The sequence below is a fragment of the Apium graveolens genome, chromosome 10 (assembly GCF_009905375.1).
Source record: "Apium graveolens cultivar Ventura chromosome 10, ASM990537v1, whole genome shotgun sequence".
In the NCBI taxonomy this organism is placed as follows: domain Eukaryota; kingdom Viridiplantae; phylum Streptophyta; class Magnoliopsida; order Apiales; family Apiaceae; genus Apium; species Apium graveolens.
The window spans coordinates 238,159,370-238,182,414 of NC_133656.1; the positions used below are offsets into that span (position 1 = coordinate 238,159,370).

At 35.4% G+C, this 23,045-nt stretch overlaps 4 protein-coding genes across 4 annotated transcripts; 1 reads left to right on the forward strand and 3 right to left on the reverse strand.

The window, feature by feature from the left end:
- The first annotated feature begins 1,341 nt into the window (after positions 1 to 1,341).
- On the forward strand, positions 1,342 to 5,641 carry LOC141689776 (uncharacterized). The gene is made up of 9 exons (XM_074494164.1): positions 1,342 to 1,501; positions 1,607 to 1,709; positions 2,446 to 2,626; positions 3,188 to 3,260; positions 3,350 to 3,529; positions 3,664 to 3,761; positions 3,964 to 4,052; positions 4,150 to 4,323; positions 5,232 to 5,641. The coding sequence occupies exons 1-9, from the start codon at positions 1,471 to 1,473 to the stop codon at positions 5,401 to 5,403; spliced, it is 1,101 nt and encodes a 366-aa protein (XP_074350265.1). The 5' UTR covers positions 1,342 to 1,470; the 3' UTR covers positions 5,404 to 5,641.
- On the reverse strand, positions 5,575 to 11,922 carry LOC141689774 (DNA repair protein recA homolog 1, chloroplastic). Its single transcript, XM_074494163.1, has 13 exons — positions 11,535 to 11,922; positions 9,703 to 9,794; positions 9,444 to 9,519; positions 9,163 to 9,225; positions 8,908 to 9,037; positions 8,677 to 8,762; positions 8,461 to 8,586; positions 8,236 to 8,340; positions 8,059 to 8,115; positions 7,874 to 7,936; positions 7,719 to 7,795; positions 6,762 to 6,834; positions 5,575 to 6,060 (listed from the first exon to the last, which is right to left on the reverse strand). The coding sequence occupies exons 1-13, from the start codon at positions 11,784 to 11,786 to the stop codon at positions 5,956 to 5,958; spliced, it is 1,305 nt and encodes a 434-aa protein (XP_074350264.1). The 5' UTR covers positions 11,787 to 11,922; the 3' UTR covers positions 5,575 to 5,955.
- Positions 11,923 to 14,147: 2,225 nt separating this feature from the next.
- Positions 14,148 to 14,621, reverse strand: LOC141692121 (uncharacterized). Its single transcript, XM_074496858.1, has 2 exons — positions 14,363 to 14,621; positions 14,148 to 14,287 (listed from the first exon to the last, which is right to left on the reverse strand). The coding sequence occupies exons 1-2, from the start codon at positions 14,619 to 14,621 to the stop codon at positions 14,148 to 14,150; spliced, it is 399 nt and encodes a 132-aa protein (XP_074352959.1).
- Positions 14,622 to 20,189: 5,568 nt separating this feature from the next.
- LOC141692122 (uncharacterized) lies at positions 20,190 to 21,041 on the reverse strand. The gene has a single exon (XM_074496859.1). The coding sequence runs from the start codon at positions 21,039 to 21,041 to the stop codon at positions 20,190 to 20,192; it is 852 nt and encodes a 283-aa protein (XP_074352960.1).
- Between the last annotated feature and the right edge of the window lie 2,004 nt (positions 21,042 to 23,045).

Genomic DNA, 23,045 nt, shown 5'->3' on the forward strand with positions numbered 1-23,045 from the left:
ACTAAATTTTAATATTTCAATATATTTTTATTTAATTTGAAATTATACGACATATGCCACAAAACATACATGATTATGAAATAAAATGAATAATTAATATGTGGAGAATTATATTTGTTTTGATTTGATTTTTTGTGGCAAATTCTACCGTTAAAAGTGATAATCGGTTAACCAACCACAAAAGTTAGATTCCAATTCTCTTAGGATAATTTTTTCGCGAAATAATTATCCTGGCCACGTGTACGAATTTTACGGAAAAGAAATTTATAATTATATCTCCTAATTCAGAATATGTTATTTAAATATGATTTATCTTGATTGTACGAATAGTGATAAAAAGATTAATTTTTTAAATTTTGATATATGGTTGAAATGTTTCCCGAAAATAAAATGTTTACTATGAGATTTAATATTTAGCTATTTAGAACTTAAAATAAAATAAAAACTAAAAAATGTCATGTCTTCTTGTATGTTCACTAAAATACATGGTGTTGTTGAAGATAAACATGTGGGCCTTCAGGTATGGGCTGACCCGGTAATAGTAATTATTGAGCAGTTTAGAACAAGTCCTTTATCTTCACGTATCTTCTGTCATGCGCCCCAACACCAATGATTGTATTGGGCCCTGGGTTTACTTAAAATAATTCACTGGTGGCCCAATTATCAGTTGCTCCATTTTAATAGTCGCTTGACTTTTCTGCACTTATTTCTAGGTGCTTTGACCGCATAGTTAAAATAATAATTTTTAAAATTTTCTTTTTCATGAATTAAAATATATAACTTAAACTTTTATTTACAAAAAGAAAATTTTAAAAACAATAATTTTTACTATGCGGTCAATGCATCTTGAGATGTGTGCAAAAAAGTCAAGAGACAAATAAAATGAAACAGATGGAGTATTATTTTGAACATATATTTCCAATAAACAAATTTTCAGGACGAAGCTTATCCAAAATTTGTTAATTTATAAATAATCAAGTTTATTAAAATATACAAAAATGAATATATACAGAACGAATTGATTGAAAAATATTCGACCCAAAATACTATCCGATAAGAAGTTACAGACTATGACAATAATAAATGGATCGGATTTGAATTTAGGGTCGAAGTACTTTTACGCTAGTATAGCCTTAATAGTACTTCGAAGAAAAATAATTAAAGATGATTTCCAAAAATTATTAGCGTTCCGGTAAAACCGTAACAAAATTTCGAGCAAAATGTTATACGAATCAATGATTTAATAACGATATTTATTTTCATTTTTTACGATATGTCACGAGTTCGAACCCGTAAGTATCAAACATATTGAGATAAGATAAGATACATGAGTGTGACATAATTACATGCGGTCCTGTAACAGGTTGGCCTAAAAATAACTGTCTCAACTGCCTCAATCATTTCCTCTTTCGGACAATCTTATCATCGTTCAGTTGGATCAGAGTTACTGTCTTTACGTCGGAGATCATCATGAATAGGGTGGCAGTTATTGGAAGTGGAAGTAAGCTGCACATTTATTTATAAAATTTACACAAATATATTCATTATGATTTCTTGATAATACATTAATGTGTGTTTGATTTGGCCTTGTTGTTGTTATAATGAGTTTCGGGAGCTGTATGCGCGTCGAGTTTAGCCGGGATAAATGGCGTTTCGGTCACTATTTTCGAGTCTGCGAGAGGCCCTGGTGGTCGTATGTCCGGCAGAAGGTGTTGTAATCCTATGAACTCTCTCTCTCTCTCTCTCTCTCTCTCTCGCTCTCTCGCTCTCTCTCTCGCTCTCTCTCTCTCTCTCTCTCGCTCTCTCCCTCTCTCTCCCTCCCTCTCGCTCTCGCTCTCGCTCTCCCTCTCCCTCTCCCTCTCCCTCTCTCTCTCTCTCTCTCTCGCTCGCTCTCTCCTCTCCCCCTCTCTCTCTCTCCTCTCCTCTCTCTCTCTCTCTCTCTCTCTCTCTCTCTCTCTCTCTCTCTCCCCCCCTCTCTCTCTCTCCCTCTCCCTCTCCCCCTCTCCCTCTCTCCCTCTCTCTCTCTCTCGTTTCTATTGCTTTCTACTGTTTTTACATTTTTGTTAGTACTTCATTGGATTTGCTACTATGTTCGATATCGAAACTTTGTGTGATCGGTGATCCTTTAGAGAGTTCAATGTTTTAATTTATAAATCATTTAATCTATTCATTGTGAATTTTGCAAATTTATTGTTTAACATTCTTTGTGGTAGCTAGAACTTGATCCATTTTTGTGTATAAATTTCCAGTTTCAAAATTGCTAAATGCTCCCCAGATTTAATTCTCAAACTCGAATGCACAATATGATCTTGCACTATGTACTACACTATCAGAATTCAGAGTACTTGTCTGCTAGAGGAATGCAACTTGTTAAATGTGACTTGCTTTCATACCTAATTAGTGTCAGATTCCGAATTGATTTTGGTTTTTCACACGTTTTGTCAGAGAGACTACTGAGGATGGGAAGGAGCTGGTGTTTGATCACGGTGCTCCTTACTTCACTGCCACTAATGCTGATGTACGGAGCGTTGTTGGGGATTGGGAAGCGAGGGGTCTTGTTGCTGAATGGAAAGAGAGTTTCGGATCTTTTGAATTTACCTCCAGAACATTTTCCGACTATGAAAAGGTTTTTCCCCTCTTTCTGTTATAGTTATCATTTTCAATCTCATTCATCATCCTTTAAGGAATGTTAACAGCCAGTGTATTGTTTCTATGTCCTTTCAGTTTTGATTGTTAAACCATCTATTGCTTCATCAGCACATAGAAGTTCTACAAATTTTGCAGAACTAAAACGTCTTTTTGGGGTCTTTTATCTGAATTTCCGCTTACACTTAACTTCCATATGAAATGGTTTGTTCAAAACTCTCGGGTATCTCTTCATCCTAAAGATTTGGCTCATTGGAAAAGCTTAGGCACACTTCATTACTTATTATAAAATCTGGACAGGCCCGTAAGGGTTGACTCAGTTGGTTAAAGAGAGGATAACTATCTTCCTGGTCACATGTTTGAATCCCACGGGAGTAGAATTTATGATTATGTCTCCCGCGTCAAGCTGTTGCGGTCCGAAGGGGAGCGGCTGCAGCTTACCTACAATAAAAAAAAAAAAAAACTGGACAGAAATTTTTTTTACTCATGTATTTTTGATCTATGTGAGAATATAATGTTTCTAAATGTCAGCTCTATTTAGGATGGATCATGCAAGAAATATGTCGGTATCCCAAAGATGAATTCTATTTGTAGAGCATTAGTCTCTGAGCCAGGTATGCTTTGGATTGCTGATAATGTAGTCCTCACAGTCGACGTTTTACTGCTAAGGATTTCTCACCTGGCCTTTTTGTATTGTCCTCAGGAGTGGAAGCTAAGTTTGGGGTAGGCGTTGGATCGTTAGAGTGGTTGGAAGATGAGGGCTCTTGGTCCTTGAATGGATTAGATGGACAAAATCTTGGACACTTTAAGGGAGTTGTAGCATCTGATAAAAGTGTTTTCTCTCAGAGGTTTACAAACGTTACAGGACGCCCACCTCCTCTTGGTATGGCTGATTTCTTATCTGCTGTTGTTTGTTCAAAATGCAAATGTAGGCAGTACGAAGATTGCGAGATTATTAGGGCTAGTTTTCACGGTGTGGTATTTAAAAAGCATACTAATGAGTAATATTTTGCACAGACCTGCATCTGGTCCCAGAATTAGCTTCAAAGATTAAAGAAGTTCCTGTTGATCCATGTTTTGCTCTTATGTTAGCATTTGAACAACCTTTGTCTTCGGTAAGATTTTCTCTTTAAATTCTGAAAGTAATGTATGAAATATTTGAGGGTGTTGCCGCTCATATACCTTATGATATACAATTAACCCTCAGTTATCCATAAAATCAAAATGAGCCACTTCAAAGAGGTTCATTGTCTTTGAGGTCTAATAGATTTGGTTCAAGATTTTGACCCCTTTACTGACTGAAGTTGAATCATTCAGATTCCGATGAAAGGATTCTCGTTCTTGAATTCTAAAGTTCTGAGCAGGGCATACTATGAAAGCAGCAAGCCAGGCCGTTCTACACAGAGGTAAGCCTTTATCAGTCAATTTAGCAGAGTAAAGAATAATATGATAATAATGTATATCAGTTACCTCAGAAGTTGAAGTTTGTTCTTTTATGCATAGTGAGAATTGGGTATTGCATTCTACCGCGGAGTATGCAGAGAATGTTATAGCTGAAACAGGACTTCAGAAGCTACCAGCTGCAACCTTGGATAAAATTGCTGAAGAGCTATTCCAAGAATTCCAGAATACAGGGCTTAGTATTCCTCGGCCATTCTTCAAGAGAGCTCATAGGTGGTTAGTATCTGAATTACAATTCTCCTGTAATACTTGTCAATTAAGTAATCTTGTTGATTTTCTTCTGCACATTCAAATAAACCTGTATGTTAAGCCTACACTAAGTCTAGAAATCCAGCTAATCGGTACTTGGTTGAAGTAAGAATGTCATTGCATGTTATTGTTCAGTACCAGCTGTACCTATGTATATCCCAATTGCACATATTTCTTACATATGGAGATAGGTCTGATTCAGCAGAATAATGTGCAGACATGATTAACAAAAGAACAGATGAATGTGTCTGAGAGAACAAAATTTTTATGATCAGATGATGAGGTTGCCTGTTTGTGTCTGAGTTATGAATAATAAGCAATGTACATTGAAATCTTCCCGGACCCTGCTATGTAGGAGTCTTGTGCAGCGGGTACAACTTTTTTTGTTGATGCTGGAGCCTCGTTCACGGGGTACAACCTTTTTATTTTGTTACTATGTGTTATGATAGATGACAGACGTCAGACAGATAGTCTTCCCTATGCTGTTACTGGTCTTTTCTGGGAAGCTGTCAGTGAATTCTAAATAAACCAAAGTGTTGAAAATATTATGCCTAGTCTGCTATGAATAATTCATAAAAAAGCTATTAAAATGTTTCACTTTTGGCTTATTTTACTCTACCTTGCAAATTTCTTTCCTTTGTTCAACCTCCAGTAGGCTCATCTTTCTAGTTATCAGTGACTGTATCAGTGGAACAATTTTTAGGATTACATATTGTATCTGATTCTTGCTGATTGCTGCTTCAGTTCTTTATCTTGTGCTCCTGTAGCCTCTACTTTATCCTACATACGTACCAGAACGTATAATAAACCCCGTGCAGCACACACACACACACGTTGTACTATTCTATACAAATCTGACCGTATATTATGCACAGGGGTAGTGCTTTTCCAGCGGCAAGCATTGCAGAGGAGGAGAAATGCCTCTGGGATGGGAAGAAGAGACTGGCAATTTGCGGGGACTTTTGTGTCAGTCCTAATGTTGAAGGTGCCATTTTAAGTGGCCTAGCTGCAGCCTCAAAATTCAATGAAACTTTCAGCTGCTTGTAATCTTACTGCCAGCCTTCTGTACTCAACTCTTCGCGTTTAACCATTCATATGCTTTGCTACCCTGTTGAATGAATAGACCAGATTCATACAAGAGATCTCAGATCAATACATGTATATAATCAGTAAACATAGTTTGCCTGCTGTTAAGTTTGGCAATTGCAATAGTTGACATGTAATAAATGAACTGCAGCATTGGAATATATCGCGCAAGGCGAGTTTTACATAAGGAACAAAAGAAGTTGACTGATGAATCACTCAAAATACATCAGCTTTTTGTCGCAAAATTAATTTACATAGCTAAAACTCTGCTCATTTCGTTTATGGCTCTGAAGTCTAACCCTTTTAAAATTCTAATCTTAGTCACTATCAGCTAATAGGAACAATACAATACAACATCGCTTGCTGTACGATTTTACAGCAGCAACTCTAAGATACAAAATTTGTATATTTCCAATTTCTTGCCACTGAATGTACTCTGGCAAAACACACAATCAGTGAACTATATGATCATATGCTGCCAACCTTGCCAATAGAGATTTAAAATCTGTATTACTAAAATTCTTCAGCAATGTCCTCTTCTTGAAGCTGCAGAGGTAAGGACCTGACGTTAAAGGAGCTTATTTGCCCTGTTCCGTCCATCATTGCAGATCGAACAATCTGCAAATCAAATCAATTATCATACATTTAAAATATGGTTAATATCATGGGAATTAGATTTACTAGACATGTATTTAGATCTAAATCCAAGACAACCCCAAATCAGAAATGTTAATAATATAAAAAGGTCACTCAAATTTCGGAGCACTTGCAGTCTGGCACCAATAAACTACAAGTAAATCTTTAAGATGATATGAAAGTTCTACTATTTAAATATTAATACTTTTTCCTCGATATTTGTTTGCAAATGTTTTTTATAAAACATACAGGCTTCGTTAAGATTTTGGGAAAACCTTAAGACTGGACAATTTGCTCTGATTTTACTCTAAAATGGACATTCTGATTCCCATAAAGTTCGTGTCACTTTATTTCATATTATTGGAGACAAAATAGTTTCACGGAGAGTAGAGGACCTCCATTGAACATAATGAGAATAGTCCACTGAAGCCATGCTTAATAATGAGGTCCTAATGGTATATGGATATAGATATAGATATTTACATTTATTTACAGGCTCCACTATTATGACAGAAGATTTGGCAATTATTAAGCTATAGGTAGTTAGAACAGGGCAATATTGTACTATAATGGCAATGGCAATGCCTTCATTATTAAGCTTTACATAATTCAATATGCAGATATATGTCCATCTGTATCTGTACAGGTAAGTATCTTGTGTGTGTGTGTGTGTGTGATTCTACCTTTTCTATTTCAGCCGAAAGATCAGGGTTGTCTTTTAAATGCTGCAAAGATTTATCTCTTCCTTGTCCCAACCTTAAAAGAACAAAATTAAGAAACAGAAGAGCACAATCCATAAGTAAAATGGAAAATTGGAGGCATTTTTCATGAAAGGGATGGTAGCAATTATGTACAATCAACAATGACATGTAAAAAGTTAAATACTAATACCTGAATACCAAGTTGACCGATACCATTTGCGGCTGATTAATTAATTGTAAAAATATGTGACAAGAAATTTACACAACACTTGACTGTTCGAGAATAGAGAGTAGAGGTCCTAAATCTGAACAGGGACTCAAGATCCTCATTACTAATAAAAGCCCACCTCAACCCCAAAAAAGTTGACGTTTCAATAGATGTATGCAGCTGCCACATATTCTATAGAACCTACCTAACATACTTCTGATCAGGTAAACATAAACATTACTAACTGATCCTCTTGGACACATAATAATTCCCAGTTTTGCCGTCCCAAATGCATATTTCAACAAGCAGATTATGTGACGTATACTAATGTGCTTTACATTTACTTATTACAGGTGTGCTGGAATAAAACATATTATCACACAGCAGTTACAATCTGTAAGCAATATTTAGCAAATTATCAGTTTAAAAATTGTAATTGAAAGAAAGGATGGTGTGCAGCAATTTACGTATGTGTTCCAAAAAATTGCCCTGATCTTAGAAACTAGTTTCATTATGTATGCCTCTTACAGAATTACCGGACGGCGGACACAACATAATAGCGACTTGATAACAAAAACTGATGGCACTAGATTCTCCAACCAAAACTAGATCAGAAAGATAATAAAAATCTAATCCACTCTCAAAAAAACATGCAGTTCATAATTTTTTCTTATTTCCTTCTTTCTATTTCTGGACGGGGGGATATGAGGACCATGATTAAAAGTACAAACCTTTGATCTCCATAACTATACCAAGAGCCCTTCTTCAGCACAACATCCATCATTTCAGCACAATCCAATATGCATCCCTGCAAATCACCTATAATTAGAACATAGAAGGTGATCCAACACAAAAGAAACACGAACATTAGCAAAGCACAACAGACCAGTTTGCTGACTCCTTCTCCAAATATAATTTCAAACTCAGCTTGCTTGTATGGCCTTGATACCTGTAATAAGAGATCAGATAGTCCAGCTTAAACAGTTCATCTTATGGCTATTAGGCATAGCTGAGTAAAATTTCAAGGCACTTGGCATCTTTGAAGAATATTTGACCAACATGTTCTTATACCTTGCTCTTTTGAACTCTTACACGAACTTTAACCCCAATGTCTTCATCCCCTTTTACCTGAAAAATTGAAGAACATTGAGTCGTATATTTTGCAAACATCTTTTTTTTTTGCTAATTGACAAGTATCATGTTTAATGAAATATATATCACTGATGGACTGATTGGTCATGTGCTTACAGACTTTATCTTCCCTGTTGGACGTATCTCGAGCCGAACTGATGCAAAAAACTTTAAAGCAATACCTCCACTGGTAACTTCAGGATTTCCATAATATACACCAATCTGATTGTATTAATGCAGAGAATTCAAATCAGGATTTCCAATTAGGAAACAAACAATACAAAATCAGACACAAGATCACCTCCTCCTACGTGGACTTTAGATATCTATCTAAATGCATACCTTATGCCTTATTTGATTCAGAAAGATAAGAGTGCATCCAGCTTTGGAGGCATTTCCTGACATTTTGCGCAATGCTTGGCTCATAAGACGTGCCTGCAAACCCATTTGCTGCATTCCTATCTCCCCCTATGCATTAACAAAGAAACTATACCAGTCAACCTTTGTGAACTTTGCTATTATTTATATAATATATTAAGAACAGAGCTCTCCACACACTTCAATCTCAGCTCGAGGAGTAAGTGCAGAGACAGAATCAACACAGATGAGATCAATAGCACCTGATCTACACATACGATCTGCAACTGATAAATAAAAGAGCAGGGGAGGGTACAGTTAGACGAATGTAATAAGCACAATTTGTATCGATCATTACATAAAATAATAAGATTCATGATTTAAGGCAAATCCAATAATTTTCAGTGTACAAAAGCAAGAAGATAGTCGTACTCTCCAGAGCCATCTCCCCGTTATCAGGTTGACAAACAATCAGATTCTCTACATCTACTCCTACTCCTCTTGAATATGTTGGATCAAAGGCATGCTCTGCATCAACAAGCATAGCATTGCCACCTAATCTCTACACATTAAACAAATCGAAATATTAACATCAATATAGAAGCAGATAACTACTCTCTATAAGTTCAAGTGATAGATGAGCTTTCCTAGCAAATAACAAAAAAAAATTAAGCAGAAACATAATACCTGCACTTCAGCAATTGCATGGAGTGCCAAGGTGGTCTTACCACTACTTTCTGGTCCATATATCTTGAAAGAAAAGCCATTAAATGTAAAGAGATTAGATCTAACATAGTGAGTAATGCGCACACAGAACAAATAATCATAGCAATAAAAAAACATGTACAATAATTTATTTGAGTTTAGATCAAAAGAACCAAAAATCCCAATAAAATTTTGAAAATACAAGAGAAAGTCGCAATTAAAGTAAAGGATGGGATAATTGAATAAGTTAAAAAATTTCAAACCTCAACAATTCTTCCCTTGGGAAGGCCACCGCCCAAAGCAAAGTCTAATGTCAGACAACCACTTGGAAATGTTTCACTGCATTAGACCAATATGAAGAACATTGCAACTAATTAGGTAACTAAAAATGTAAGTTTTTTCTCTTTCATCTAAATAATTTAGAGAGAGATTATGGACGTTCATACTGAAAGAAACATGTTCGGGTACTATTTAATATAAACAGAAAGTATAGATCTCATTTAACAGTGTTCAAACACTTACACGAGAGCCCCACCGGCACTGCCTAATCTTGTAACACTTCCTTTTCCAAATGAGCTGTTTATGTCATTCATTGCTGCTTCCAGTGCTTTTTGCTGAACCAAAATGTTGTTAGTTCTAAGGATTTAATCAGAGATTATAGTTGTCAATAAGAATCAGCCATCATCATTCAGCTTTCTGGAATAGAAAATTTACTTTTGTGTGTATTTACTGAGAACAAAACAAGGCCATGATACAGCCACAATAGCATTAGGTTACTACCTATGATCTAGTTCACAGTTAGCACGCCCAGATTCTTTTTGAATGGCATATGTCTACTAATTTCATAATAACACATACCTATAAAGTAAATGTCTCCTAGCAACTGGTCCAATACTAATATTTTCAGCACCCAAGCAGGTTAACCCATTTAGTAAGCAAGAGAATTATTACAGCCTAGTGATGAAACAGTTGTTTTGTTGGTTGCTGTAAAGAGACGGGGATCGGTATCATGATCCTTGTCCAATTTCCCCCTCCCATTGCTACTCTACTTGAGGCATATATAAATATCTTACTCCTTTTAATAAAATTTCTTAACCCTGGCAAGATATTAGTGTTTACCAAAGCCAAATTAAAAAGATCGCATTATATTTATCTTAACAACTAAGACATCACTAAACATTCATCAATCTTGAGGATATCAAACTATCAATTTTTTTATCTCACTGCCACACGTAGGGAAAGAGTTGCAACTGACCGTTCACTAATTTGAGCTCCACTTTCTTCTTAAAACGGAATCAAACCATACCCAGCACCCATTTCCAAGTTCCAACATAACTAGCTAATGCAGCTACACAACTTTGTCACATATACTATACGTGTTCTAATAACCAAGACAATCAGCATTAAACAATTAAAATTCTAGGCAACACCCCACCTATTATATATTTATACTCCAAGTAATAATCCTGATACTATCTCTTCCTCGAGCAATCCTTCAACTTTACACAACAAATAAGCCCATGGTGAGAGTTGAGACAGATTACGTGGTCATAAGCGGCTAAAAATCTATAACATCTAAACATTGTAAAGAACCAACCAAACCAAAAATAGTACTAATATGTAAACAGATCAACTGAAAGGTGAAATTCAACACCCAATATATACGTTATCCGAGGGGAAAATAAACAATTTTACACTAAAATCTCAAAAAGTTAACATCTTTATACTAAATTATCAGAAAAGATAACATTTTCACTAAATTCTTAAAAAGAGTTAACATCTTTATACTAAATTATCAAAAATATTAACATATGTACATGAATTATCAGAAAATATAACGTTTTAATACTAAATTTTTGGAAAAGTTAACATCTTTGCACTAAAATATAAAAAAACAAAAAAAAACCTTTTTACACCAAATTATCAAAAAAGGTAACATCTTTACCCAACATTACTAAAACCCTGAATATCCAAACTCGAAATATCAAGAAACAGGTCATGGGTTCGAACCCTCACCCGAACCGCAACCCCTCTACTTAAAAAATAATTTAAACTACAAAAACTATCAGAAAAGTTGCATTTTTACATTAAATTCTTGAAAACTTAACATCTTTATACCAAATTATCAGAAAAGTCAACATCTTTACACTAAATTATCAAAAAATTCAACATCTTTACACTAAATTATCAGAAAAGTTAACATCTTTACACTACATTACTAAACCCTAACCTTCTAAAACCTCAAAAAAAATCAAGAACCAGGTCACGGGTTCGAATCCTCACAACCCCTAACTTTAAAAAAACAATGGAAACAACAAAAAGGGCAAGCAATAAAGCAAGAAAAGAGAGCATACCCTATCAAGAAAACGAGGGTCAGGATCACCAGAAAGAACCCCATTAATTTTAGCATCAAATTGAGAATGAACCCTAATTTTTTCCAAATGGGTTTTGGATTTTGACAAGTAGGGTTTAAGAAGGGTACAAGAAGATAAAAAGGGTGAAGCTGAAACAAGAAAATGGTTATTATTATTTTTATTATTATTAAAATTGTATATTTTGGAGGGGAAATAATGGGTTGATTTTAGGGGAGAAAATGTTGAGTTCATGGTTGTAGAATTGAAGGTTAGAAGTTGAGTTGATTAGAACATTTGTGTGTGTGTTTTGTGTGTGTGTTTTGTGTAGTGGGAAAAGAGGGAAGGTTAATGAAGAGAAGAGGAGGCAAGGGAGGAAATTTGAGGAGAGTGTTAGACACACTACTCTAAGCATATGCCATTTTAGGCTTAAGAATATTAAATCCAATAAATATTTTTAAAAAAGATAAAATTATTTTATCCTTTTTTTGTTAGGATAAAAGTACACAATTCTAAAAAAAAAATTCACAAGCATGCATTTAATTTTAAGGTAGTTATGTCTAGGACCGTAAATGTGTCGGTATTTGAAAAAATTCCGGCACTAATGAATAGATAGGTGTTCGGTTTGAAAAAAATTTGGCTCGAGTTTGATTAGATTTATAAATGATTCGAAAAAAAAACAAAATTTTAACGATATGAGCTGAAATATGAGCACTAAAGAGTTCGGTTCGGTTCGGCTCATTTAAAAACCATAATTACATGCATAGTGTATTTAAATAATAAAAATATAATTATTTAATTAAATGATTAAAAAAATCACTTTGTGCATATACATCTGGGTTATTTGTATTTGACCTGAGGTAAGTACTTGGCTAAAAATATAATTTTTTACAACAATAAAAAAAAATATTAATATATTTTGGCCACAGATCAAAATATTACGAGAACTCGACACATATTTTAACGCTCCTTAATAATATAGTTCCATAAATTATTTTAATTTTTTATTCTTCTAAATAAAATTTTGATGTTTAAAGTTTAATATAAAAAACAGAATTAAAAAAATAAATTACGAAACTATTCTTTATATCCATCTATAAATATGTGTGTAATACAGAAAAAAAATACATAAAATTTAATAGAATGGAGAGGGAGTAATATTATAGTCTTTCTGACATGCACATTTTTTTTGTTGGAAGTCAAAGCAATAATTGTCAGAGAGTATATTAACAAGTTTTCTTTTATTTATTTTTTTTTTTGCCAAGAGAAGAGATGGTTTCATTAACAAATCAAATGGTTCATCAATACATCTCCGAAGTATGACAACAACACTCCAGAACTTCTCAAAGCTTGCACGACCACGAGACAATATGTCTCCACTACCACATTGCTATACTGTTACTCTTTGATCCAGCTTAGGGCTTCTCGAACCCCCATGACCTCTGCATTTTCTGGAGGTACATTACCCATATTACACTTTGAAATAGCATGAAATAACTCCCCCTTATGATTCCCGGCAACAAGAGAGAAACTATAGCAATTCGAAGTTTCAAAAATTGCAGCATCATAATTAACTTTAACCATATTATCCTGTAGAAGTGTCCAGTGCTCAATGCCATCCGCATTGGTCATAAGACCAAGATAGTTGTCGAATGTTTTATCCTGAGCATATTTTCATTGGTTAAAGACCACTCTTGCTGAAGCTACAACATCTGCCACTTCTGTACCACGTTGATTCCAAACTAATTCATTCATGCACTTCCATAGAGACCAACAAAACATTGTTGCTTCCTGTCTCTGTTTGATGTTCCAACTATCAAAAACGTGCGATAGCCAGTCAATAAAAGACCCCTGGGGATTACTATCCGAGCTTCCCCTAAGTTGATACCAGCAATCTCGAGCAAAAGAACAAGATAGCAGGGCATGAGTAATTGTTTCTGACTCAAGCTGACATTGAGGACACAAAACATCTATGTTGACATGCTTAGATTGCAGTTGAGATTTAGTGGGCAAACAACCTGTTGCAGCGCGCCATACCAGGTGTTTCACTTTCAATGGAATCTTTAGAGCCCACAATCTTTTCCAGAAACGATCATTAGAATTTGCAGTAGTAAGGTTCTTTTGTTCTTGCAACATCACATATGCAGATTTGACCGAATAATTGCCTATTCTTTCTTTTCTCCAAAACCAGACAGCCTGTTCATTGCGGCTCAGAGGGATAGAGAGTATTAAATTAGTATCCCTCTCTTCAAACAAAGCGTAAAACATATCCACATCCCATATATTCTCCCCTGTGACTAATAGAGATGACACAGACTTACCTTCCAACTCTGCATTCTTAGTAGTTGCAAAGGCATTTTGTGAATCAGGCAGCCAGGGATCGTTTAGAATACTTATTCTCTCACCAGAACCCACTCTGCAAACAGCTCTCGACTTAATAATACCATGTGCTTCCACAACACTCCTCCAAACGAAACTTGGACTTCCACCAAGTTTAGCAGCCATTAAATTACTTTGGGGATAATACCGAGCTTTAAAGATTCTTGTCACTAAACTCTCTGGCATCGTCATCAATCTCCACCCTTGTTTTCCCAATAGAGAAATATTAAAGTCATTTTAATGCCTAAACCCAAGACCACCAACAGATTTAGGCTGACACATACGCTCCCACGACATCCAATGTATACTTCTATCTTTCTTGGTCGATGATCTCCACCAAAACTTACACATCATTTTCTCCATATCTCCACACATTTCTAAGGGCAGTAGAAAAACAGACATAGCGTAATTCGGAATTGTCTAGGCTACCGTTTTCAGAAGAATTTCTTTACCCCCCTTAGAAAGCATTTTTCCATCCCAGTTCTGGACGCTATCCCTCACTTTCTCCTTCAGATACCCCGACATAGCCGATTTTTTCCTTCCAATGAAATTAGGAAGTCCTAGATAGTGACTTCCTTCATCTGCTTCCTCAAAACGCAGAACCTCACAAATTTCCTGCTTACAGGGGTTACTTACATTTCTACTGAAAAAGACACTGGACTTTTGATGATCAATTTTCTGACCAGATGCTTCCTCAAAAGTTTTCAACATTTGCACAACTGTAGCTGTCACGCCCCCAAATCCGGGGTCAAGGGATTTGGTCGTCACTATAAAACCTCAATCCAAATTAACCTGTTAAGTCAATAATTAAATGCCAGCGGAAGATATTTATCATAAATGACCCCAAACTAATCCAAGATCTTTTAAGGTTACAGTTCTAGAAACAAGAAATCCAAATTCCATAAATAAATTTTCTCACTTTCTTTTAAATCTCTTTTCAATAAATTCCAACTCAAAACTAAACACACTAGTATAACTTCGAAATGAAGTATACTAGGCCCAAATAAAATATAAAACTATAATATAATATAATATAATATAAACAACTTTACACAATAAAACTTACACTAGATCGCAAACCCTGGACCAACCACCTTCCAATAGCTTCTTCATTGCTTCCTTGAATTACGGAGCTAAACAGCGCAAGCTAATCCTCACTGGAGGTTAAATTTGAAAACAGGCAAGTATGAGCGAAAGAAATGCTCAGCAAGTTAATTATAGCATATATAGGGTCGTTTTGATATAAAATGGACATCTGCATAAGCGCAGAACATTTTTAAAATCAAATCATAATTGCTGAATCATAAAACTCTTTTTGATACTTTCCAGCGAAAGGCTTCAGCAATACTTTGAATCTTGACGAGAATAAAACTCGTAAAACAGTGTTTACGGAAATATCGTAAACAACAACAACAAGAAGCAATGATCATGGAATGAATCATAAACTTTACTCAAAACCGAACTCTTGAAATTAATACTTATTTTGTTGTTATATCAAATTAGATATAAATACGAACTTTGATGCTCACAACATTCCATACTGAAGTCAACATCAATCATCTATACTAATACCACCTTTGATATTTAACAACAACGTAAGTATCAGCAAAAATAAGAAACTGAATCAAAACCACAATTCACTTTAATCCAAAACAGAATCAGTATTTTTAATCCAAAACAGAATCAGTACTTTTAATCCAAAACGGAATCAGTTGATAAATCATTTATTCTATGAATATCAAAACAATATCATAATTTAGATTGGAATCCTCGAACGACGGTGTGTTGCCGCCGGTGATCAGTCGCGGAGCAACACCGGTATGCCTAAGCATATCCAACTAAACAAAGGGGTACCCAAGGCACATATCGGCCTAGCAAGGTGTTATATCCTGTATAACACATAGCTCACGCTGGACCGCCGCCACGGCCTCTTACGCAACCATCCAATCTTAAAAACATTTTATTGAGAGGGGTCATAATACTCGACACCCTTAAAAACTTTTATTCGCCCTTTCACTTGGGCAGAAAACCAAAACAACGTCATCTTTCTCAAAATCCACAAAATTTATAAATCCGATAATTGGGTAAGTAAAATCACTTAGCTACTCTGAACATAGAATAGTTGAAGAATACTTGCATAAACAGAATTATTTAATTCAGCGATATGTAAAACATTTATCGATTCTAAACTGAGAATAGGAAAAGCAATACTTGCATGATACGATTCAAAATAAATATCACTTGAACAATAATTGATTATAGGGATACTTGCATAATATGAATCGAATTAAACGTCACTTGAATGATAAGTGAGGTTAGGGTACTTGCCTTTGGATTTTAGCAGTTAGTCACACTCGCAATGACGCATCTATTCTGACATTCTGTATTAAAGTATCACCGTCTTGTTTTTCAACACCTTACTGATATGCTGCTCCTGCGATTGCTAGAAGCCAGATATCCACTTCCATTCCATCTCACTCTTTATCCAACACCTTGTCCTGATCAACTCAAATGATCCACATCTATAATTAAAATATAGAACTTTAATTGACTAATCGATAACCACTCGACGAATTACGCGTCAAAACCCTATCGTCTACCCATACGATAGCCCACACATAAAGGAAACAGTCAAACACAAGACTCTTGACCCACGTACGCACATAATTCACGTAGCATGTAAACACATAACTCACGTATCACATAATTCATATCACATATGACTCGGTTCGTCAAAAGGTTCGACTCGATAAGTTTAAAACTGAAATCGGGTCAAAAATGTGATTTATCTATCAATAATCGACTCAGAATAACTTGTAAAACAAGCGACCTTTCGAAACAAAATGATTTGGGTCTCGAAAGTATTTTTAATGAAATCGGAATATTTTTCTGAGTCTGTACGCGTTCGTTTCGTATTAAACGGACGAACGGTTGATTTATTACGCATAAAATAAGAATAAATAGAATTAAATCAATTAATAATAATATTAATTGATTTTTAAATACCAAAATATAATTTTTAAAAGCTTAAAACAATTTTAGGAATTATTTGAATTATTTATAAATAATTGTATTTTATTTAACTATTTATAAATAAAATTAATTGATTAAATGAATTAATCAATTAATTGAATCTATAAATAATCAATTAAAATAAATTATAAATAATTAAAACAAATATGGATTTTTGAAAATAATAAAAGAAATAAATTTTTAGGATTTTAAAAATAATTCAGTTAATTATTAAATAATTAACCAAATTAAATGTAGAATTTAAAATGATTTTTAGAAGTTAAAATAAAGAATTTTAATTTAAACTAAAAAGAAACTGCAGAAACATGTTTCAGGGCTGGGTCACCTTCAACCTTGGATCAAATCAAGGTTTAGGGGATGAACTTCGCCGGAGTTTCCAAGAATCATCGCCGGAAATTCTGGAAATTCCAGAATCCGGTCGATTTTCCGGCAATGTCCGGTCGAGTCCAATCGGCTCAAAAACATCACGGTTCGAACCCAATTTCTCAGCTGGAATCACGAGGAACACCCTCAGGAACTCGATTGCAGAACCTATACGCACAAACAAGCATTCATGGTCGTTTTCCGATCAAAATCTTAAGCTTTTCCGGCTATATAATCGGAAAACGCGAACCACCAAAATCAACTCCAAACTCAACAATCCATACATGAAAACGAAGCTTGTGAATCATATAATCTAACACAATGATCCTTAATATCAACCAATCAACCTATAATTTAAAAAAAATCGAAACTCGAAATTGAAAAACCCAGAACACGGTTACAACAATTCGGGAATCAAACAATTGAAATAAACATATAAATCGACTCCAACAATCATTTTAAAGCTATCTATGAACCCAGAATCATTCGACAATCATCACAAATTCAAAACCCAATTCGAGCTCAAGAACACAAAAAAATCGAATTTCTAAATACTTAACCTCGATTTGCAAAAGTGGTATCAAAAGATCCGTCTCCTCGAGAGGATTGTTTTGGTTATTTGAACATCAAGATTGGATTCCTAGAACTCCCAAAATCATTGATCAAAGTTTGAGCAAGAATTTTCACCCCCAAAAATGTTCTTGGTTTCTTTCTATTTTCTGAATTTTATAAAATAAATAAATAAAATGAAAATTTCAGCAGCTATTTATATTAATCAGAAAATTATACCCCCAAAATTAATTAAGGGTATTTTTATTCCCTATTAAAATAATTAAGCCCCAAAATTATAATTACGGGGAATATTTTAAAAACAGTAAAAACAAAATTCGTATCAAAATTCCCCAACAATTGCGAATAATACAAAACTGCAAAAATACGAGGTATTTGAAATACGAATAATTTTATAAAAATAAAAACACAGGTTTTGTGGGGTTTGACGTCCCGGTGGGTCCTGGTTCGTTAATTTTTAAAACACAGAAACGATTCCTAAATTAACAGAAATCCCCGAATATCTATAAAACACAACCAGACTCACATAAAACGAGTAACGCAAGTAACCACGCGTATAAATTACGGATCGATTCATATAAATACATTTTAAACACGTAACACGTATCATATTGGATCATATCGGATCCGAAAATACATTACTTAGCCACTAAGTAACTATAAAACGATGCCATTTAATACTAGATTTGGATAATTATCAAAACAGAGCTTTTTATAAAATATTATATACGAGAATAATATAAAAATATCCCGTCTCTCGAAAATACGGGTTTTATTGATTACCGAAATAACTATCGTATCGAAAATCTTGCGCCGGGCCGCGCACGGGTCAAACCGTAATCCGGATTGAAAAAGTCAAAACACGGAAAATGTCCGGAATTACCAGATTAGGTTAGGAAGAAGTTTTCGGAAAAGTTTCGGGTTGTAAAAACGCAAAAACAGTTGAAGTCGGACGATTCCCGGCTTTATAAAATAATTTCTGGTAATTATTCAGAAAATAATTAATAATTCTTAAATTAATATAAAATTATCTAACAGTCCAAAAATTACCAGAAAAATATCACAATTATCTATATTTTATTCTGGACATATAATAATTCAAATATTCAAATAATATCACATATAAACACCCAAACATCAATTCCACTTATCAGATAATTCACTAAAATTCACATAAAATCACACAAATAATTCCAAATAATTATAATAATAATATTTGAAAATATGGGATATTACAGTAGCTGCCTCCTCAGTTGAAGCTTTACAGAAGATGTATGAATCGTTTGCGAAGAGCATGTGTGAAACAACCGGAGCTCCCCTTGCAACCTTAATACCCCCAAGCAAACCATTTTGTTCATGCCTTTTTAAGATTGCTAAAAAAGCTTCTGTGCATATTAGAAACAAATACGACGACAAAGGGTCTCCTTGACGGAGTCCTCTACTAGGCACAATATCTTCGAATTCTCTTCCAGAATGACAGATTCTATATCTAGCAGAGGTAACACACTACATAAGTAAATTAACTACAACATCATTGAACTCCAACTTATGTAAAACAGCTCGAAGATACCCCCATTCAACCCTATCGTAAGCCTTGCTCATGTCAAGCTTTAACGCCATCCACCCTTATTTTCCTGTAGTCTTCCTCTTCATGTAATGTATCACTTCATGAGCGATCATAATATTGTCGGATATCAAGCGCCCAAGAATAAAAGCGCTCTGTGTTTCTGAGATAACAAGTCCAATCACATCTTTTAATCTATTTGCAATCACTTTAGATACCATTTTGTAGACTACATTGCACAGAGAGATTGGCCTTAGGTCTGACATTGTTGCATGACTTGATTTCTTTGGAACCAGCACAATATTCGTATCAGTCACTTGGTCGTCAAACTCTCCTTTGTAAAAAAACTGCTGAACGAGCTTTGTAATATCATCACCCACAATAGTCTGGTATTTCTGATAGAATCCAGGACTCATTCCGTCGGGTCCTGGTGACTTATCAGGATGCATGTGAAATAAAGCATTTTTGACTTCTTGATGTTCGACTGATTTCAGTATATGACTGTTATGAGCTTCTGTCACTGGACTATGCATATAATCCACCACCCTTTCCCAATATGTTTCCGAAGCCATAAACAAATTATCAAAATATGCCACCATAAGCTCTTGTAAACCCGTGTCCCACCTCACACTATTACCTTCATCATCCTTTAGCTCTCTGATTTGATTAGACTTTCTTCTTGCTTTGGCACTAGCATGGAAGAATTTACTATTTTGGTCTCCTTCTTTCAACCACAACTGCTTCGATCTTTACTTCCAGAATACTTCTTGTTGCGTCAACACCTCAGTTAGCTTTTTGCTCTCTTCTTGAAATTGTTTGACCGATAAATCATCCCTACGACCCCTTGTCGTCCTTATAATTTTATTACTGTGAGCTATCCTTCTCTTAAAATTATCCGTGATCTCCTGGCCCCAACCTGCTAGAGATTTCGAACACGACTTAAGTTTGTCATGAAACAGACCTGACTGTTTCCTCTCCCATGTTTCTTCCACAATCTTTTTACACATTGGTTCTCGAAGCCACGCGTTTTCGAACCAGAACCTTTTTGTACTCAATGTAATCTTCTCTATCATTGGTTCAAGAAATATAGGACAATGGTCTGATGTTGACACTTCGAGATTAGTCAGCTTTGCATCCTGGAAAGTTTCCATCCATTCTTTTGATACTATTGCTCTGTCTAATCTTATTTCCACCCACTTCTCTGTACCACGTCCCCTTTCCCATGTGTAAGGGTACCCCTGCATATCCATATCAGCTAGCTCGCATTCTTCTAGAACAGTTTGGAATCCTTGAATCAACCAAGTTGGATACATTCTACCACCTCTTTTATCGACTTGTCCTAACACGTTGTTCATGTTGCCTATTAGACACCAAGGCAGATTATTATCCCTTGCTAAGTGTCTAATTAAATCCCAAGTTACTCTTCTACGAGTTCTATTAGGCTCACCGTAAATACCTGTAAGGCGAAAACAGCTCCACCCCTGCACATTCACCACTGCATCTATGTGATTCAGACTATAAGATCTAATCGGGAATTCATTCTTATATTTCCACAGCATGGCTACTCCCCTTCTTTGACCTTGACAATCTACTGCCACCATGCCTTCAAAACCTATATACTTCATAGTACTTTCTACTCTGTCTTTTTTACATAATGTTTCACATAAGAAGACGATACTGGGTTTCTTTTGGACCACAAGATCCTTGAGGAATTGAAAGCCCCATGGGGTCCCAAGCCCATGGCAATTCCAGCTTAACACGCTCATAATACTAGGCGGGCCCGACTTTCGGAACCCGCCACTGTTACGTTTTTTGGCCCATTTTCGGTTTCTTGATCCATATTTTCACAATCTTCCTCCTCAGAGTCGACATCCAATTCTGTATTTAGGCCCATGACATGACCCGTGTCCGTTCTCCTTTTTTTATTTTCTAAAATTGTAACATTTCTTTTTCCCGCCTTTGTACCTTTCTCTCCACTCATTATGTTGTTCGAATTTAAAATGGCTGAGGTATCTCCAACTACTTGCATCATATCCGTAATTGCTACAACCTTATCGTTTATCACATTTAGATCCGAATTTTTAGCTCCTGAGATTGCTCCATTAGCCGAATCTCCAGGATCCTGTTGTTGGGAACTCTCCCCTGCATCATCTTTCGCCGGAAATTCACCATCACCGTTACGTAACCATTTTGCTCCGATCAATTTAGTCTGCTTCCTCAGAGGAGCTCTCATCCACATGCCATAAGGCTTTACAATCTCGTTTTCCGGCTTCACAAACAACTGACTGCAAAATTTCTCAGAATGACCCAATATTCCGCAAATAAAATAAAAGATTGGAACATTTTCATATTTAAAGTTGATTCACACCCATTCATTCCCAGATTTCCGTATCTTCATCCGGCGTTTGAGAGGTTTTGATAAGTCCATTGTAACACGCACACGCATATAGTCTCTCCATACTCCTTTAAAGTTTGATGGACATGAACAAACAAACTGGCCTATCTGGTTACCCACTTCTGTAATTATTTTCTCCGTTATAAAACCTGGTTGCAAGTCGTAGACTTGAACCCACAGATCAATGCTATTCAAAGGTACACACCTGGGATTAATTCCTTCTTGCATACGTGAAATGATAAGCACCTTCCTATTAAACGTCCAGGGACTTCTTTCAATCACCCGTTTGATATCTATTTCATGGTAGAACAAACATCCCTAGCCAGCATCCGTTATTCTTCGATCTTTTCATTTATTTTCCGTCAATGACGTGATCTTGATAAGTCCGCTTCTTATGGTTAAGATTTTAGAATAACTGGTAACTTAACATTTCGTATTATTATGTCGACCTTGTCACAAGATATCATTGTTGCACATGTACTAACTCGTTTGCCAGTAAAGTCTCTAATGCGATTCAAGTATGTTTGCAAATCATGGAATCAAATACTCTCCAACCCTGATCCTGAATTTATCGATTCACATTTAACTCACACCTCGAAAAACCCTGATCATGAGTGTCTGGTAATGACAATGCATTATCGTACTGGTCCTCAATCTGCTCAATCCCCATACCAAAACCATGTTGATATAAGCAGGTCCAGAATGTCGTTTACTCGCTTGGATAACGCTCCTTTTCATAGCTGTATAGGTGGTTCCATCAATGGTTTAATATGTCTTCTTCATTAACATAAATTCTTGCTGTGGAACGTCCCTGTTACGAGTTTAGGTAGGACTATTAGTTAAGTTCTTGCTGTGGAACGTCCCTGTTACGAGTTTAGGTAGGACTATTAGTGTGCCCCGAGAGTATGTAGGAAAAGATTGGTTTTATGAAAGGTTTTTCGGGTTATGTTTGGATAATCATGTGCAGGGGGAAGAGGTTGAATTTAAGATTGTTGTTTGCTACAAAGACCGGAAATTTTCAGCACAAAGTTTTGTTTACAGCTTTAGTACAGATTCATGGAATGAACTAGTTATCCCTGATACTTACTCTAGTGAACAAACAATTGTTTCGAGCAATCCTGATATCATTGTGGAAGGCTGTCCTTATTGGACTGCTATTAGGGGACCATATAGGTTTGTATTTAAGCTTTCACAGTGTTTCAAGTATGGT

What these genes read in the sequence shown, in the direction of transcription:
- LOC141689776 (XM_074494164.1), top strand. Translation starts at nt 1,471, where the DNA reads ATGAATAGGGTGGCAGTTATTGGAAGTGGAA. An exon ending in AGCATTAGTCTCTGAGCCAG is followed by an intron (nt 3,261 to 3,349) that starts GTATGCTTTGGA and finishes TATTGTCCTCAG; the next exon opens with GAGTGGAAGCTAAGTTTGGG. An exon ending in TTCAAGAGAGCTCATAGGTG is followed by an intron (nt 4,324 to 5,231) that starts GTTAGTATCTGA and finishes TATTATGCACAG; the next exon opens with GGGTAGTGCTTTTCCAGCGG.
- LOC141689774 (XM_074494163.1), bottom strand. Translation starts at nt 11,786, where the DNA reads ATGAACTCAACATTTTCTCCCCTAAAATCAACCCATTATTTCCCCTCC. An exon ending in CTCCTCGAGCTGAGATTGAA is followed by an intron (nt 8,587 to 8,676) that starts GTGTGTGGAGAG and finishes GTTAATGCATAG; the next exon opens with GGGGAGATAGGAATGCAGCA. An exon ending in TATAGTTATGGAGATCAAAG is followed by an intron (nt 6,835 to 7,718) that starts GTTTGTACTTTT and finishes TGTTCTTTTAAG; the next exon opens with GTTGGGACAAGGAAGAGATA.
- LOC141692121 (XM_074496858.1), bottom strand. Translation starts at nt 14,621, where the DNA reads ATGTTGAAAACTTTTGAGGAAGCATCTGGTCAGAAAATTGATCATCAA. An exon ending in AAAAATGCTTTCTAAGGGGG is followed by an intron (nt 14,288 to 14,362) that starts GTAAAGAAATTC and finishes TACTGCCCTTAG; the next exon opens with AAATGTGTGGAGATATGGAG.
- LOC141692122 (XM_074496859.1), bottom strand. Translation starts at nt 21,041, where the DNA reads ATGGTGGCAGTAGATTGTCAAGGTCAAAGAAGGGGAGTAGCCATGCTG.